The sequence below is a fragment of the Myxocyprinus asiaticus genome, chromosome 41 (assembly GCF_019703515.2).
Source record: "Myxocyprinus asiaticus isolate MX2 ecotype Aquarium Trade chromosome 41, UBuf_Myxa_2, whole genome shotgun sequence".
NCBI classification, from domain to species: Eukaryota; Metazoa; Chordata; class Actinopteri; order Cypriniformes; family Catostomidae; genus Myxocyprinus; species Myxocyprinus asiaticus.
The window spans coordinates 12,924,633-12,943,022 of NC_059384.1; the positions used below are offsets into that span (position 1 = coordinate 12,924,633).

The window sequence follows — 18,390 nt, forward strand, 5'->3', positions numbered from 1 at the left end:
TTTCCCCTGCCGTCTGGTTCCTCGCACCATCGCTCTCAGCTTCTATCAATCCGCATCATTTCGGTTTATACTCCCGCGTTAAATTCCGTAACCATTCACCCCTCTTGTTCAAAATAAACTGTCCTAGCAGATAACACTCTCGCTCATGGTGCTGTACTGTATTTCCCTGCCCAGTGCTGCTGTTTATCTGTCTGAAAAGTCTCATCCGCTAGGGGCCAAAAGTGTGCAAGGGATGGATGTTATAGAATGTTAAAATAGGTATGAGAAATCACAAAACATTATTTAACCAAATGCTACAATTTACTTAATAATATCTCAATATGTTAAATAACCATGATGTTAATTAAGACTTTATTATTACAAATGTAGTAAAATAATACATATACAGAACAACCACTTTTAGTGTTTGAATCAATCATATCTCTCGCTAAACACTGTGATATGTTTATTTTTGCCTTATTTTATTCAGTTGGCATGTAGGAGTTGATAACAGTTTGCTTAATAATCTCATTCCATATCTGAATAATTGCTGAAATATCATAGAGGATACATTTCCTCCTGTATGATATTGCATTATATTAGTTTTGTACAGTATGTTAACTTAATAGCCAAAATACTTGGACATGTGTGAATGAAAATAAACCTCAAATAGGAATGTTTCAGTCACAATGCACATTATGTAATTTAGAGACGATTTAGAGACATTCAGAATGTTATAAATGGCTATTTCTAATTAAATAAATGTTGTATTCTTAAAATATTCTGTTTCTCCAAGAATCATCTTGCAGCAATGCATGTCTTTGGCATTTGGAAGCTGCTTGTTTAGGACCTTTGAAGAGTCGTTTCTCAAAATAGAGACTGTCTTTACTTGTCTTTTTGTTGTGCATCTGGCCATCCATTTCCCTCTCTATCCTGGTTAGAGATTCTTTTTTCAAAACAGTATGCATGGAATAGCCTTCATCTCTAAAACTATAGACTTTAGGAGAAAATAGAATTTCAGGAGAAATGTGTTTGACTTGCAAGTGTAAAGCAACTTGTAAGAACTCAATACCTATGCAAATGGGGAAAAAACCCACTGTATTGTGATTTCCGCATGGTAGTGCAACCATTTTCAATTGTTCTAATAATAAGAAAATTTTCTTGAGTACCAAATTAGCACTTTAGAATGCTTTTGAATAGGTGACACAGTATATGTTTGTCATCACGGGTAAAGAAAAAATGGAATAAATATCACTTAAAACAATTATTTCAAACCGTAATAATATTGGCAATTAATGATTTTGAAAGTATTTTTGATAAAATTAATGCATCCTTGGTGAAAGGAAGCATACGTTTCTTTCAAGAACAAAAATGTCTTTGTGTTCTAAAAATTGAAGCGTATATACTATATATAACATAATTTTTATAAAGTAACTTGTAACGTTATTAAGTAGTTTTACAGCAAAATACTAATTTACTCTTTCTTGAGTCATAATATTTCTTAGTACTTCTACTTGTACTCAAGTGAATTATTTCTTCAGTAGCAGTACTTAATTAAAAAAAAAAAATGAGCACTCTTTCCACCACTGTTCCTAATAAAGTTCTCAGTAGTGTAATACATATGCAGTATATGAAATACAGTGTATGCTGATATATATGGTTTTAACTGACATTAAAAGTCACATACTTGTACATATATGGAACATATATTTCAAAATATTACAAAAATTGCTGATTTTTATATATGTAAAATATATATTTCCCAAATACTAGTGAAATTTCAGAAGTAACAGTCAGTATCTGGTGTGGCCACCAGCTGCATTAAGTACTGCAGTGCATCTCCTCCTCATGGACTGCACCAGATTTGCCAGTTCTTGCTGTGAGATGTTACCTAACTCTTCCACCAAGGCACTTGCAAGTTCCCGGACATTTCTAGGGGGAATGGCCCTAGCCCTCACCCTCCGATCTAATAGGTCCCAGACGTGCTCAATGGGATTGAGATCCAGGCTCTTCGCTGGCCATGGCAGATCACTGACATTCCTGTCTTGCAGGAAATCACACATACAACAAGCAGTACGGCTGGTGGCATTGTCATGCAGGAGGGTCATATCAGGATGAGCCTGAAGGAAGGGTACCACATGAGGAAGGAGGATGTCTTCCCATTGCCTGCAGTGACAACAAGCTCAGTCCGATGATGCTGTGACACACCGCCCCAGACCATGACGGACCCTCCACCTCCAAATCGATCCCGTGCCAGAGTACAGGCCTCGGTGTAACACTCATTCCTTCGATGATAAATGCGAGTCCAACCATCACCCCTGGTGAGACAAAACCACGACTCGCCAGTGAAGAGCACTTTTTGCCAGTCCTGTCTGGTCCAGCGAAGATGGGTTTGTGCCCATAGGCGACGTTGTTGCCGGTGATGTCTGGTAAGGACCTGCCTTACAACAGGCCTACAAGCCCTCAGTCCAGCCTCTCTCAGACTATTTCAGACAGTCTGAGCACTGATGGAGGGATTGTGCATTCCTGGTGTAACTCGACCAGTTGTTTTTGCCATCCTGTACCTGTCCCACAGGTGTGATATCACTATGTAACACAATTTTTGTTCCTGGGTAGTAAGTGTTATTTCCTAATTGCTTATGCCTCAAAAGTATAGAAAATGGCTATTATTCCCCACAAACTTTGCTTTTTTGACCAGGACAGTGATATTTTGAAATGTAATTATAATATAATTATCACACATTTGCACATATACAGTGAAATTCTTTCTTTTCACATATCCCAGCTAGGCTGGGGTCAGAGTGCAGGGTCAGCCATGATACAATGCCCCTGGAGCAGATAGGGTCAAGGGCCTTGCTCAAGGGCCCAACAGTGGCATCTTGGCAGTGCTGGGGCTTGAACCCCTGACCTTCTGAGCAGTAACCCAGAGCCTTAACTGCTGAGCTACCACTGCCCCAAAATGTACCTATTTCCAATGAGAAAAAGGGCGAATTTGTGTCTATTCGTTCACATAAATTCAGAAAAAAAGAACATATGAATTCAAATTAACATGTATTTATACTAAAGTAATAAAAAAATGACTACAAAAGATTTTGAAGTGAGTAGTTTTTAGAGATTTACGATTATACTGTAAATCACTTTCACGAATCAGCCCCCAGATGTACTCATCATACTTCAATGTGTCCAGCAAGGTCTTTATGCTGTTGTAATCCTCTTTGAGGTGCACCGAGTAAGCTAGGGGAAGAGACAGGTACTTGTTACCAATATGGAGCAGCATGGCTTTGAGGCTCCTGGATGAGCTGTCAATGAAGAGGCGCCACTCATTCTGGTTACAGGCGATTCCGATTGTCTTGAACAGACTGGTCACATTGTGGCAGAAGCAGAGTCCATCTTGATGGGTGAAGAAGCTGGAAAAAGGTTGGTGATGCTTCCTCTGATCTGCGACTTTCACACTTTCATCCAACAAGTTCCACTGATTGAGCCTAGACATCAAAAGCTCGGCATTGGACTTGGTGTGACCTTCTTGGTGAGAAGATCTCTAATCAAGCCGTTGAGGTCTTTTTGGTTGGGGTAGTATTGGTTTCTCTCCTCAGCTCCACCTCTGAAATTGTCATCTGGATCTACAATGTCTTCCTTGCTCTCTGACTTGCTGCTCTCTTCTAAAGACGGCTGCTCTCTCTTGGGCAAAATTCTTGGGATAGCGAACTTCATGGCTCTCTTTTCCCCTCTGTACCATCCTACAAAAATACATTTATTTCACCCATGACTAATGTGTAAGAGATTCTCGCAACATTTTTCATATTTGATATATTTTTTCAATAACATTGAAAATTGTAAAACATTTTAAAATTAAAAACTTTTACAATTTTAAAAATTAACAAATTTTATAACATAAAATTCAGAGCAATAATTGTCCATCTTACTTCCAGAGGATTTTTGCAGTGCTCGCAGTTGAAATGAGGTGCTCAGGGTTTGTCTTGATCCCTGACAGGCATGCCAAAATATGCCTTATAGGCCTCACACATCTTAGCAGATACTTCCACGGAGTACTTTTTCCGCTCTTGTCTTGATAAATTGGCCGCAGACATACCAAAATGCGTCTGCCGGATGCTTGCAGCCTCTTGATGCCATCTCAGATAAATGCAGATATGTATCCACTTAGGCAGCTGGAACTAAACTGAACTGGTGGGCTTAAGGCCCCTGTATTTATACTATTATTTATATTATTGGAAAGTTCTAGAAGTTACTCCAAGTTTACTCAGCACTGAATCTATCTGGAATGTTCTGGGAAATAGGAAAATTTCAAAATATCACTGTCCTGGTCACAAAAGCAAAGTTTGTGGGAAATAATAGCCATTTTCTATACTTTTGAGGCATAAGCAATTAGGAAATAACACTTACTACCCAGGAACCAAAAAAAAGTAAAAATTTGTTACACGGTGTATTCGGATGTACCGATCCTGTGCAGGTGTTGTTACATGTGGTCTACCACTGCAAGGATGATCAGCTGTCCTTCCTGTCTCCCTGTAGCACTGTCTTAGGTCTCATAGTACGGACATTGCAATTTATTGCCCTGGCCACATCTGCAGTCCTAATGCCTCCATGCAGCATGCCTAATGCACGTTCACGCAGATGAGCAGGGACCCTAGGCATCTTTCTTTTGGTGTTTTTCAGAGTCAGTGGAAAGGTCTCTTTAGTGTCCTAAGTTTTTATAACTGTGACATTAATTGCCTACCATCTGTAAACTGTTAGTGTCTTAACGACTGTTCCACAGGTGCATGTTTATTAATTGTTTATGGTTCATCGAACAAGCATGGAAAATATTGTTTAAACCCTTTACAATAAAGATATGTATAGTTATTTGGATTTTTACAAAATTATCTTTAAAATACAGTGTCCTGAAAAAGGGACGTATCTTTTTTTGCTGAGTTTATTTCCCAATTTGCATTCTGTCCATGCTAAACAACATTCAAGATTAGAATTAACAAATCATAGTGTTTTAAAAATAGAAAGCCAAAAGTTCCCGAAAAATATTTTTTTTTCTGGTAGATGTTTAAAGTTTGTTATAGTTCTCTTTGAGCTTTTTCAGTTGAAGAAATTTACCAAGGAACGCAAGGCAAAAGATGCCTCCAGAATTTTAAAATGTATGAATACACACACAAAAGTACTTTCCCATCACCACTGAAGTACATACTGTATGTCTAGTGCATAAAATAAGTATTAAAATTAGGATACAGCTGATGTCTACATAGGACTGGTATTTATTTGTTTGTGTTTGTATACAGTATATTCAGTATGTTTTTATATTCTAGGTTCGGTGTAATTCCTACAGACCAGAAGCTGCACGAGATCAGATCCAGAGTGGAGTTCACAGTCCTCCTAAATTTAGGTATGATATACTGTATGCAGCAACAATCATGCACTCTGTTCATTTACATCTACATTATAGTCTCTAGCCATCAATGAGCATGTTTACATACACGTTCTTACATGATTATGCTTAATAAGCTGACAACGTGTGAGGTTATGTAAACACAATAAACTGAGTTCCTTTATCGGCATAAAGGCCATAAACGGCTTATGAATAACCCCATCGACACGGGTAGATTTTTGCCCATTACGCCAATTTCGCGTGCCATGTAAACACCTTACCCGGTGTTCTTACCGGCTCATCCAATGTGCGCACGTGTTGAGTGCATGCCTTTTCACAGTTTGACATCAAAAGTAGATAGTAACGTGTCATGTATATACGGATTTCTTGCCTTGTCAGATTTTTTAAATAAGTTGATTTTAGAGTGTAATCAGCGTATCGCTGTGCATGAAAACGTTCTCATTGTGACTCACTTTACCCTTGTTTCTATGGTGAAGGGTTATCGGGGCAATGAGCAACTATGAGGAGTTCCGGAAAGCTTTTAACTGCCCTGAGACATCAGCCATGAACAGGGGGGCAGAGTCTTGTCGGGTGTGGTAATCAATAACAACACCAAACCTCCAGATTTTGTCCTGATCACTGCTTTCTTTCGAAGAAACAGCAGTTATTGTCACTGAATCCTTGGGCCGTGCTGACCACTGAGTTCTGGCCTGTCTTCAGCCACTGGAATACTGCAGACCACAGTGCCCACACAACTGAAGGCTTTCAGATTAATGTCTGACCTCATTTAAAATGTGCAAATGCCAATAGGACCACATAAATTCCCTTGAGGCCTTCCTGTGGTTCATCACTGATTCACAAAGCAGTCACACTGTCTCTTTAAATGTGTAAAGGTTTTAATCAAAATAAATTATTATTGATCTTGTTGCCATTGTTGATAACAACTGTATTATTATTTTTAAAATTTCTGTTGTTTTATTTTATTAGAAACAATACTGTATTTTCTGTATGTAACATAGTAAATAATTGTTGTCCTGAGGTTTTCAAATGGTCTCTGTGATGTTCTGCACAACTAAACTAAATCAAACTTTTTTGGTACATTTTATATGTTAAGTAACTAGGTGCACTCAATAATTTGTATTTGCTAAGCTGAAATCTGAAATGTAGGATGGCAGGGAAAATTAATTCATATTGAGTAAAACCCTACCTGATTTGTAAGGGTTAGGGTTAAGATTTGGGGTTGGGGTTGGTGTAGGGTTGGGTTATAGTTTCTCCGGCCAATCAGTTAGCATTTTCCTCATGATTATAAATGACTCTTCCCCTGCCATCCAAGAAGATGCCATCCTATGTTTCAGAAATTTGTGCACTGGCCATTACATCAGTCAGCTTGGACTTGTACTGACTCCCAGCAGTGTGGATGCAGCATCACACAAAAGCAATAGTTTTCGGTTACAGATGGCATTTTATGATAAATTTATTCAGTGAGCAAAAAAATGGTTATTGAGTTAAAGTGTGTAGTATTCGGCTGGTCTCAACATGTGTTTGAGATATGCTACTGATATAACTGTATCCTTCATCTAATGTAAGTGTACATGACTTTAAACATATTTGCAAAAGTAATATTAATATATTTAGGTGTAAAACTCTTTTTAATGAGAGAAAAAATTATTAGTCACCCTTTAATGCTGCAAAATGGACCCATATGAAACACTGAATCCATTGTTATTGAAATCTAGGACTTCCTCATTGTGTGTATGTGGGTGTATGTTTGTGCCAAGATGGGAATTAATCAATTCAAATTTTCAGTCAATAGGAATCAATGCAAATTTCCATTTTTCTATTGTCACATAACCAATCAGGAAAAAATGTCTAATTGCAGTCTAGTCAAGCACAGGAGGAAATGGAGAGGATGAATAATGGAATCAGCCCTTTTGGACATACACTTAGACACCAGACCATCTCCTGAGCATGAATGAAGGTGCACACAATCACACACTGCAAAAGTCCAATAATGCAGATAGAGCCAGAACCCAAATCAATTCCTTTGACCTCCATTTATGCCGAAATAACGAGATGTCTTGTGGGGACAAAATGGTGGAAAACAGAATTTCATTGATTGGAGTGTTAAAAAAGGACAGGCGTTCCTGAAGAAATGCATCAGGCAGGCTGTGTATAGTAGTGTTTGCTGTCATTCTGAAGAGCAAGAGAAAGGGAGAGGGACAGACTGTAATGGGTTTAAATGTCCAGAGGCCAGATCTTCACTCTGCCTGGAGGAACAGAAGATGAAAAAGAGAGAGAAAGATGGAGGTATGAGAGAGTGTTTTGTAGAAAAGCTCCTGAGGCGCACTGCTCGTCCACTGAAGCATGAGGCCTGTGAAACATAGTTCTTTCCCTTCAGCCCAAAAATATCTATATATATAAAAACATGAAATACTCTCAATACCAAGAGTTGACACAGTATGACTGAAAAATGAAAGCACACCACAGATTGCTTTAGAAGACGTTTGAATTACAAACTCAAACCCTTCTTTCTGCATGCATGCCAGACACAGTAAACCATTTCTTTATGGACCTCACTTTGTTCACAGGGGCATTGTCATGCTGGAACAGAAAAGGGCTATCCCCAAACAGTTGCCACAAATTTGGAAGCACACAAAGCCCAAGCCATTACATAAAGAAACATCAAGATTTTTCTTTCCTGGATTTAATTGAGTAACCAAATTCTTTAATTAGAAGCCATATAGCGTATATATACAGGTGCATCTCAATAAATTAGAATGTCGTGGAAAAGTTCATTTATTTCAGTAATTCAACTCAAATTGTGAAACTTGTGTATTAAATAAATTCAGTGCACACAGACTGAAATAGTTTAAGTCTTTGGTTCTTTTAATTGTGATGATTTTGGCTCACATTTAACAAAAACCCACCAATTCACTATCTCAAAAAATTAGAATACATCATAAGACCAATAAAAAAAACATTTTTAGTGAATTGTTGGCCTTCTGGAAAGTATGTTCATTTACTGTATATGTACTCAATACTTGGTAGGGGCTCCTTTTGCTTTAATTACTGCCTCAATTCGGCGTGGCATGGAGGTGATCAGTTTGTGGCACTGCTGAGGTGGTATGGAAGCCCAGGTTTCTTTGACAGTGGCCTTCAGCTCATCTGCATTTTTTGGTTTCTTGTTTCTCATTTTCCTCTTGACAATACCCCATAGATTCTCTATGGGGTTCAGGTCTGGTGAGTTTGCTGGCCAACACCATGGTCATTTAACCAACTTTTGGTGCTTTTGGCAGTGTGGGCAGGTGCCAAATCCTGCTGGAAAATGAAATCAGCATCTTTAAAAAGCTGGTCAGCAGAAGGAAGCATGAAGTGCTCCAAAATTTCTTGGTAAACGGGTGCAGTGACTTTGCTTTTCAAAAAACACAATGGACCAACACCAGCAGATGACATTGCACCCCAAATCATCACAGACTGTGGAAACTTAACACTGGACTTCAAGCAACTTGGGCTATGAGCTTCTCCACCCTTCCTCCAGACTCTAGGACCTTGGTTTCCAAATGAAATACAAAACTTGCTCTTATCTGAAAAGAGGACTTTGGTACACTGGGCAACAGTCCAGTTCTTCTTCTCCTTAGCCCAGGTAAGACGCCTCTGATGTTGTCTGTGGTTCAGGAGTGGCTTAACAAGAGGAATACAACAACTGTAGCCAAATTCCTTGACATGTCTGTGTGTAGTGGCTCTTGATGCCTTGACCCCAGCCTCAGTCCATTCCTTGTGAAGTTCACCCAAATTCTTGAATCGATATTGCTTGACAATTCTCATAAGGCTGCGGTTCTCTCGGTTGGTTGTGCATCTTTTTCTTCCACACTTTTTCCTTCCACTCAACTTTCTGTTAACATGCTTGGATACAGCACTCTGTGAACAGCCAGCTTCTTTGGCAATGAATGTTTGTGGCTTACCCTCCTTGTGAAGGGTGTCAATGATTGTCTTCTGGACAGCTGTCAGATCAGCAGTCTTCCCCATGATTGTGTAGCCCAGTGAACCAAACTGAGAGACCATTTTGAAGGCTCAGGAAACCTTTGTAGGTGTTTTGAGCTGATTAGCTGATTGGCATGTCACCATATTCTAATTTTTTGAGATAGTGAATTGGTGGGTTTTTGTTAAATGTGAGCCAAAATCATCACAATTAAAAGAACCAAAGACTTAAACTACTTTAGTCTGTGTGCATTGAATTTATTTAATACACGAGTTTCACAATTTGAGTTGAATTACTGAAATAAATTAACTTTTCCATGACATTCTAATTTATTGAGATGCACCTGTATATATATATATATATATATATATATATATATATATATATATATATATATATATATATATATATATATACTGTATATGCAGGGTTGGGAGGGTTACTTTTGAAATGTATTCCACTACAGAATACATGCTGTAAACTGTAATTTGTAATGTATTCCGTTAGATTACTCAAGGTCAGTAACGTATTCTAAATACTTTGGATTACTTTTCAACACTGGTAGATTTTTTCACTTGTTTTAACTATAAAAACTCCGCCAGTACAGTAAGACAAAATACACATGTTAAAAATACATTCTCTGAAAAACCTAAATATCTTATGTATTGTTGTTTCTAAAACAAGATAAATCAAACTGATCTTGTTTTAAGGATTTTTTGATATTTTTACAGGAAAATAATAAAACAAATATTATCAAGAATATGATTTTTGCCCTAATATCAAAGGTCTTACTAGAAAAAAAGAAATTATGATCCAACGTGAATTTTCTTGATATAAAAATATGATCGTGCCTGGTAACATGCATGTAAAATGGCTAGAAATAGCATTTTAGCTTAGCATAAAGCTGACAATTTACACAAGGTTTAATTCTATTTCTTCTGCTCCAAACTTCAAACTTACTTCTCTGTCTGCTTGTATGAATGTAACACATCATAAGAAAGTGTTTCACCGCTGTTCAAATGCACTTTGGATCGCATCATTTATATGTATAAATGTTTTCCATCTGAAAGGACTAAATATTAAATGAAACAAATGACAATAAAATGCAAAGTAATCTCTTCAGTAATCAAAATACTTTTTGAATGTAACTGTATTCTAATTACCAATTATTTAAATTGTAACTGTAGTGGAATACAGTTACTTATATTTTGTATTTTAAATATGTAATCCCATTACATGTATTCCTTTACTCCCCAACCCCGTATATATATATATATATATATATATATATATATATATATATATATATATATATATATATATAAAAATATGCTACTATATGTTACTATAGACTTGACTTTACTGTTACTGTAGACTACGTAATCTGACTATAGAGAGGGGCGAAACTGCAATTCTGTACATATCGTAAATGGGTAATTCCTAAAATTCTGTGACATTCGTTTGAAACTTTTGAAAAATAAAACATATTTTTACAAGTTTCTTCATGTTTCATCATTACAGGGAAATACTGAAGACTGTATTAGTCATACCGGTCAAGCTAAATTACTAAAAAATTCAGATGTACATCCAGTTAAATGGGCAGCATCAGGGTGGATAATAAGAGGGTGGATATTCAGTGGATAAATTAGCCACTACATGGTCTGTGATTGATATCTATGAAACATATTTGTAAACTAATATTTATGATTTTATTTCTGTTAACATGGAAACTGTATATTGAAATTTTACAATTATATTAATTTCCCATATATGTTCCCATAAAAGGGTGGACATTAGTGGTTGACCGATATGGGTTTTTAATGGCCGATGCCAATATCCAGAGAGCAGGGTGGCCAACAGGCCGATACAATACTGATATATCATACAATTTATTATAGTAAAAACATAAACATAAAATTGATAAAAAGAAGATCATGCATTAACAGAAAATGAAACTGTAATACACTATATTGCCAAAAGTATTCGCTCATCTGCCTTTAGATGCATATGAACTTAAGAGACATCCCATTCTTAATCCATAGGGTTTAATATGACGTCGGCCCACCCTTTGCAGCTATAACAGCTTCAACTCTTCTGGGAAGGCTTTCCACAAGGTTTAGGAGTGTGTTTATGGGAAATTTTGACCATTCTTCCAGAAGCGCATTTGTGAGGTCAGACACTGATGTTGGACGAGAAGGCCTGGCTCGCAGTCTTCGCTCTAATTCATCACAAAGGTGCTCTGTCGGGCTGAGGTCAGGACTCTGTGCAGGCCAGTCAAGTTCTTCCACACCAAACTCGCTCATCCATGTCTTTATGGACCTTGCTTTGTGCACTGGTGCGCAGTCATGTTGGAACAGGAAGGGGCCATCCCCAAACTGTTCCCACAAAGTTGGGAGCATGGAATTGTCCAAAATCTCTTGGTATGCTGAAGCATTCAGGGTTCCAATCAATGAAAGGGGCCAAGCCCAGCTCCTGAAAAACAACTCCACACCATAATCCCCCCGCCACCAAACTTCACAGTTGGCACAATGCAGTCAGACAAGTACCGTTCTCCTGGCAACCGCCAAACCCAGACTCGTCCATCAGATTGCCAGATGGAGAAGCGTGATTCGTCACTCCAGAGAACGCGTCTCCACTGCTCTAGAGTCCAGTGGCGGCGTGCTTTACGCCACTGCATCCGACGCTTTGCATTGCACTTGGTGATGTATGGCTTGGATGCAGCTGCTCGGCCATGGAAACCCATTCCATGAAGCTCTCTACGCACTGTTCTGGAGCTAATCTGAAGGCCACATGAACTTTGGAGGTCTGTAGCGATTGACTCTGCAGAAAGTTGGCGACCTCTGCACACTATGCGCCTCAGCATCCGCTGACCCCGCTCTGTCATTTTACGTGGCCTACCACTTCGTGGCTGAGTTGCTGTCATTCCCAATCGCTTCCACTTTGTTATAATACCACTGACAGTTGACTGTGGAATATTTAGTAGCTAGGAAATTTCACGACTGGACTTGTTGCACAGGTGGCATCCTATCACAGTACCATGCTGGAATACACTGAGCTCCTGAGAGCGGCCCATTCTTTCACAAATGTTTGTAGAAGCAGTCTGCATGCCTAGGTGCTTCATTTTATACACCTGTGGCCATGGAAGTGATTGGAACACCTGAATTCAATTATTTGGATGGGTGAGCGAATACTTTTGGCAATATAGTGTATCTATAAAGTCTTAGAGTCATCATTGTGTAGTTTGATAAAATACAATTGTGAATTGTGTTTAAAAATAAGTAATTAAATAATAATTGTATTTATAACTCCAATGAGCAAGCCGAAGGTGATTGTGGCAAGGAACACAAAACTCCATAAGATGTTGGTTAATGGAGAAAAATAACCTTGGGAAAAACCAGGCTCACTGTGCGACACATAGCAGTGGAGTCCAACACGAAGCAGGAATGGAGCTGGATCCAGCTGGTTCTGGCGACCTCAGGATAGGAGTCCCGAGGTTGAGACAGGGAAACAAATAGAATAATATTAGCATAAATGCCATTCAATTTATTGCAGAGTTATAGATCACAATCAATGTTTCTGGTTTCTGGTTCCGGCAGACCTAACTAAAGCAGCCTAATTGTGAGTTGAAGGATAAATTAGGTGTATGCCTGGCTAAATAGATGAGTGTTTAGTCTAGACTTAAACTGAGTGAGTGTGTCTGCATCTCGAACAGTGTTAGAGAGACTATTCCATAGTTTAGGAGCCAAATATGGGAAGTATATACCTCCTTTTGTGGATTTTGATATTCTAGGAACTATTAACAGGCCACAATTTTGTGATCGTAATGAACGTGATGAATATAGCGTGGTAGAAGGTCACTTAAGCACTGCGAAGCTAGACCATTCAAAGCTTTGTACGTAGTTAAAAGAATTTTAAAATTAATACGAAACTTAACAGGTAGCCAATGTAATGATGATAAAATGGGGCTAATATGATCATATTTCTTGGTTCTAGTCAGCACTCTGGCTGCTGCATTTTGAACCAATTGAAGTTTATTTATTGATCTTGCTGGACATCCTCCCAGTAATGCATTAAAATAATCTAGTCTTGAGGTCATGAACGCATGAATTCGTTTTTCGGCATCAGCAACAGAGAGCATGTGTCGTAATTACACATTTACCACAAATGAATACATGTTAGTGAGAGAATACATTTACATTTACATTTATTCATTTGGCAGACGCTTTTATCCAAAGCGACTTACAAAAGAGGAAAACATAAGCGAATCATCTTAGGAGACAGTGGTATGAAAAGTGCTGTATTACAAAGTATCACTAGCATCATAATAGTATTCAAAACAGAATAAAGTGCAACAGAAGATGTGTTTTTAGTCGTTTTTTGAAGACAGAGAGTGAGTCAGCTTCACGGATGGAGTTGGGAAGGTCGTTCCACCAACGTGGTATGATGAAGCTGAAAGTCCGGGAAAGTGTTTTGGTGCCTCTTTGTGTTGGTACAACAAGGCGACGTTCCTTAGCCGACCGCAGGCTTCTAGTGGGCGCGTAGCTCTGCATAAATTATTTTAGGTATGCTGGAGCAGACCCAGTGACTGTTCTGTATGCCAGCATCAGAGCCTTGAATTTGATACGTGCATCAACCGGCAGCCAGTGGAGAGAGACAAGGAGTGGTGTAACATGTGCTCTCTTTGGTTCATTAAAGACCAGACGTGCTGCTGCATTCTGGATCATTTGGAGGGGTCTAATTGCACATGCAGGGAGACCTGCAATGAGAGCGTTACAGTAGTCCAGCCTAGTTATGACAAGTGACTGGACAAACAGTTGTGTGGCATGTTCAGAGAGGAAGGGTCTTATCTTCCTGATATTGTAAAGTGTAAATCTACATGATCTTAAGGACTTTGAGATGTGGTCTGTGAAATTTAGTCTGTTGTCGATGGTTACCCCTAGATTTCTGACCGATTTGGAAGGCGTTACTGTAGTTGCACCCAGCTGCACGGTGATGTTGTGTTCAACAGCAGGATTGGCTGGAAAGACAAGGAGTTCAGTCTTGGCTGGGTTGAGTTGCAGGTGGTGCTCCTTCATCCAGGCCGAGATGTCCGCCAGGCAGGCAGAAATTCGAGCAGTCACTGTGGTGTCGTTGGGCTGGAAAGACAAGTAGAGTTGCGTGTCATCAGCGTAGCAGTGGTAAGAGAAACCATGTGCCTGAATGATGGGTCCCAGTGATGTTGTGTATATAGAGAAGAGAAGTGGCTCAAGCACTGATCCCTGAGGTACCCCAGTAAGTAGCTGATGTGGCTTGGATACTAAACTCTTAACTGTATGTGGGGAAAAAATAGAAATCCATTGATTTAGCATTTATTTTTGTCAAAGATGTTTGACGTACAGATTTTGGGACATGAGGAAATAACACAGTGCAATAGAAAAGGATTTCATTTATTTACAATTTAACTTTTAAGCCCACAGAAGTGTGTAACATTATAAAAAGTCTTTATTCTTTTTAACAAGCCTATCAAAATTGTAATCGGGTGAAATTAATCAATATAAATACCACACACTTGTAATGGGGACTTAAAATGTCACAGAATTGTAGAAATGACCCATATTTACAGGTGTTCCTGCCCGAGACGCTGTTTTACATAGAAAAACAGCGCGGACGGACTCAATAACGTGTTCAGTGCGAATGCACCCTACTAAACTTAAAATGAAAAACACTTTAAAACAACGACCAGGAAGAAGAGAGAAAGGGAGATAAAAGTCTTAACATGAAAATAGTGTATTTCTCCTTGGATTAGTGTAGTTGTTTTGGCAGTAAATAGTGTTTGTCATAAGGGAAATATAAGAAAATCACATTGTGTTTTAACTAAACCTGTACTACTGTACTTATATTTTGAATTAATGCAGTAATGCAGTTTTATCTTACCTCTCTCTCTCTCTCTCTTCCAGAACGAGCTCTGGCATATGCAATAAAATGTAATTGTATGTCATGAATAGGTGCATTTACTGGTGTTTTGAAATCCCAGTAGTGGGAAACAATTAACATGTACTCGAATACTATATGATTTTGACAAAATTATCTTGCTTCTGACAGAAATCACAATAGAAGACATGCGCTGATTGTCACTGATATTTCCCCCAGCCGTTTCTGTTCTGTTTAGTGCCCGTGTAAAGCAACAGCCGATATCTCACCCAACTCACGTGAAAGATGTGTGTTTTTCAGGCCCATTTCTCTCTATTTGTGAAACATTCTCAGCAGTTTGGGTGTGTGACGCTAAAATACGTGACAAAAGGCATTGCATTTGGATTTCATACGGAACGCAATTTTTTCCCTTAGTTATGAAACAATTCCTTATTTTAAAGGATGTTTGGTATATTTTGTTAATTAAACTTGATACTGCTTCAGCATGGCTGGATGACTCTCTCTCTCTCTCTCTCTCCACTCTTAGGGTGACCATACGTCCTCTTTTTCCCGGACATGTCCTCTTTCTCACACCTTAAAAAAGCATCTGGCTGGGATTTCTAAATTTGCGAATATGTCGAATTATGTTGTGCAACTCGTCTAATACTTCATTGCGTGTGCACGCATATTTGTATTGCTTTAACCCCTCTTTGTAAGTCCCGCCTTTTCGCATACCAATTGGTCGATTATAAGAGGCTTGCAGCAACTATTGGCCAAATTCCTGCCTGTCAATCTCTCCGCGAACGCGCGAAGCGCTGTTGTGTTCGGCATCAAACAGTTGCTTGACAGTAGCAGCAAATGACAGCTGAGTGGAAACAATGCCCAAACGAAAGTGCAAATTTACAGAAGATTTGCATAAAAAATTCCCATGCTTTCGTCCAGGTCGAGATCCGTGGGAAGCAGAATGTATGTCATGTAAAGCTGGCACTTATGTGTCAGTTGCTAATAAAGGTGCAAGTGATTTAGAAGCACACATTAGCTCTGTGAAGCATAAAGGGTCAGCAAAAGGTGAAAGTTCTTCAGGTAAATTAACGGACTACATTTTGCGACCAGGTAAAATTGTTATCACATTGCTTCATTTTCCATGGCCATTCAAAATAATAGTAATAGTAAATGAAGGTTCACTCATGGCATCAAATATTTTATTTTAGTACATGGACATTCAAAATAATGTTGGAAATTTTAATTTATTTATATATATTTATGTTATGCTAATAGAGTGTCTTTTTCACTGTATTAAAGTTTACATTCATAGTAACAGTTTTGAACCCTATTATTAAAAATCTGACTTTCTATAGCTTGGTATTATTTAAAATTTCACAACTTAGTCCCGCTGTCCACATATGTGGACATACATCTTGAATGTTTTTTTAATTTTTTTTATGTTTATTAGGTGCTACTAGTTGAAATCAAAAAGGGAAATAGAAAATGCATACAGCAGTAATGCTTAGGTCTCAGGGGGTTAAACCAGCCTAAACTGGTTTGCTGGTCTTAGCTGGTTTAAGATGTTCTTCCAGCCTGGCCAAGCTTATGCTCTGCTGGTTTAGTGCCCAAAACCCACTAAAAAATGGTTTAGGCTGGTTTAAGCTGTTTGTGTTTTTCCTGTGACCGTAGAGTAACATTCCTTTGTTGGTGGTGGTAATGACGGAGAATGGACTCAGAGGCAGCAAATAATTATGGGGTTAGTCAGAGTAACAGGCACATAAGCTGTCAGGCAGGAACGAATGTGAGTGCTCTGAAGTATGATTTATGACCAGCAATCCTGAAGGACTAAATTATTGCCTCCGCCCCTCATTAAAAAATGCTATCTGGAGTGCTGACACACTTAAATCACATTTGATTGACCTGGTGGTAAAATGCGCAGTCATATGTTCTACTGAATATCATGGTTTATCAAGAAATAAGCCACAAGAGGCCATGCATTACAATGATTTTACAACAGTTGTACAGATTCACTTTTGTGTTTGAAAACACCACTGCTGAAATAAAAACCTTAAATCAGCCTAAAATGGTTTGTTAGTCTTAGCTAGACTTGTGCTATCTGTATGGGGTTTGGGCACTTTTAAGCTGGTAAAGCTGGGAGACCAGCTGGCCAACCAGCTAAACCAGCTAAACACCAGCTTGGTCAGGCTGGGAGACCATCTTAAAATCAGCTAAGACCAGCAACCTTTCTTAGGATGTTTTGAGCTGTTCATTTAGCAGGGACCCCTTACCACTGGTAAAATCACTGTAATACATGGTCTCAACTGGCTTATTGTTTTTATAAAACAGTGGCAACAGCAATATGATAAAAGACATCAGTGTTCAATAAATCCAAATAGTGTTAGGAATGTTAATTAAAAAAGTAATCCTACAAAGTACTAAATACTTATCTAAAAATTTTAATCAGATTATGTTACTGATTACTTAATCTGAAAGTTATTGCATTACTAATCACTTTTAGTTGTTTTCTTTTTTGATATTAACATTTAATTGATTCAAAAACAGGACTGAAGAAACAGAACACACACACACACACACAGAGAATCAGATTATATCAAATTATATGTCCTTCCCCCTGAACATCCGAGTGCCCAATACATCACACATAAAACTTTGAACCCTCAACCAAAATTCTTGGACCTTAACACACCACCAAAAAACATGGGTTGTGTCCCCATCTTCTGATTGGCATCACCAGCAGGTGGGCATGTCTTTAAGACCAAGCCTATACAATCTAGAGGGGTCCAATAGGATCAATGTAAAATCTTAAATTGCATAAGGTGCACCCTTGCATTAGGGTGTATTACACCCTGAATTAGCAGGGAGTAATACACTGATGCCTCATGACCTTTTCCAAAAGCAGTAATCACAACTCCCAAAATATCTGCCACTTTAGGGGGGTGTATGCTACTCCCAAAAATAGTACAGAGCAGGTGGCGCAGCTGTAAATACCTAAAGAATTGAGACCTGAGAATCCCAAAATGTTGAACCATATTTTCAAAGGACCTCTACACTCCACTCTCATATAGGTCACCTCCCTCACAATCCACTGTGTCCAGCAGATAGGGGACTTTTTAATACATAATTTTGGGTTCAGCCATATGCTCAAAGCGACATTTAAATAAATGTC

At 38.5% G+C, this 18,390-nt stretch overlaps 1 protein-coding gene and 1 long non-coding RNA gene across 3 annotated transcripts in view; one reads left to right on the top strand and one right to left on the bottom strand.

Annotated features, from left to right (window-relative positions):
• Positions 1–6,384, top strand: part of phex (phosphate regulating endopeptidase homolog, X-linked) — a 37,276-nt gene extending 30,892 nt beyond the window's left edge. For both annotated transcript variants that reach the window (XM_051681905.1, XM_051681906.1), the window contains 2 exons: positions 5,292–5,368; positions 5,848–6,384. In XM_051681905.1, the coding sequence (XP_051537865.1) occupies positions 5,292–5,368; positions 5,848–5,950 (180 nt within the window). In that variant the 3' untranslated portion in view covers positions 5,951–6,384. The remainder of the gene's footprint in view (positions 1–5,291; positions 5,369–5,847) is intronic.
• Positions 1–18,390, bottom strand: part of LOC127431491 (uncharacterized) — a 50,188-nt gene that overhangs the window by 5,084 nt on the left and 26,714 nt on the right. The window contains exon 2 of the long non-coding RNA XR_007895613.1: positions 12,713–14,464. This is a non-coding gene — a long non-coding RNA (uncharacterized LOC127431491). The remainder of the gene's footprint in view (positions 1–12,712; positions 14,465–18,390) is intronic.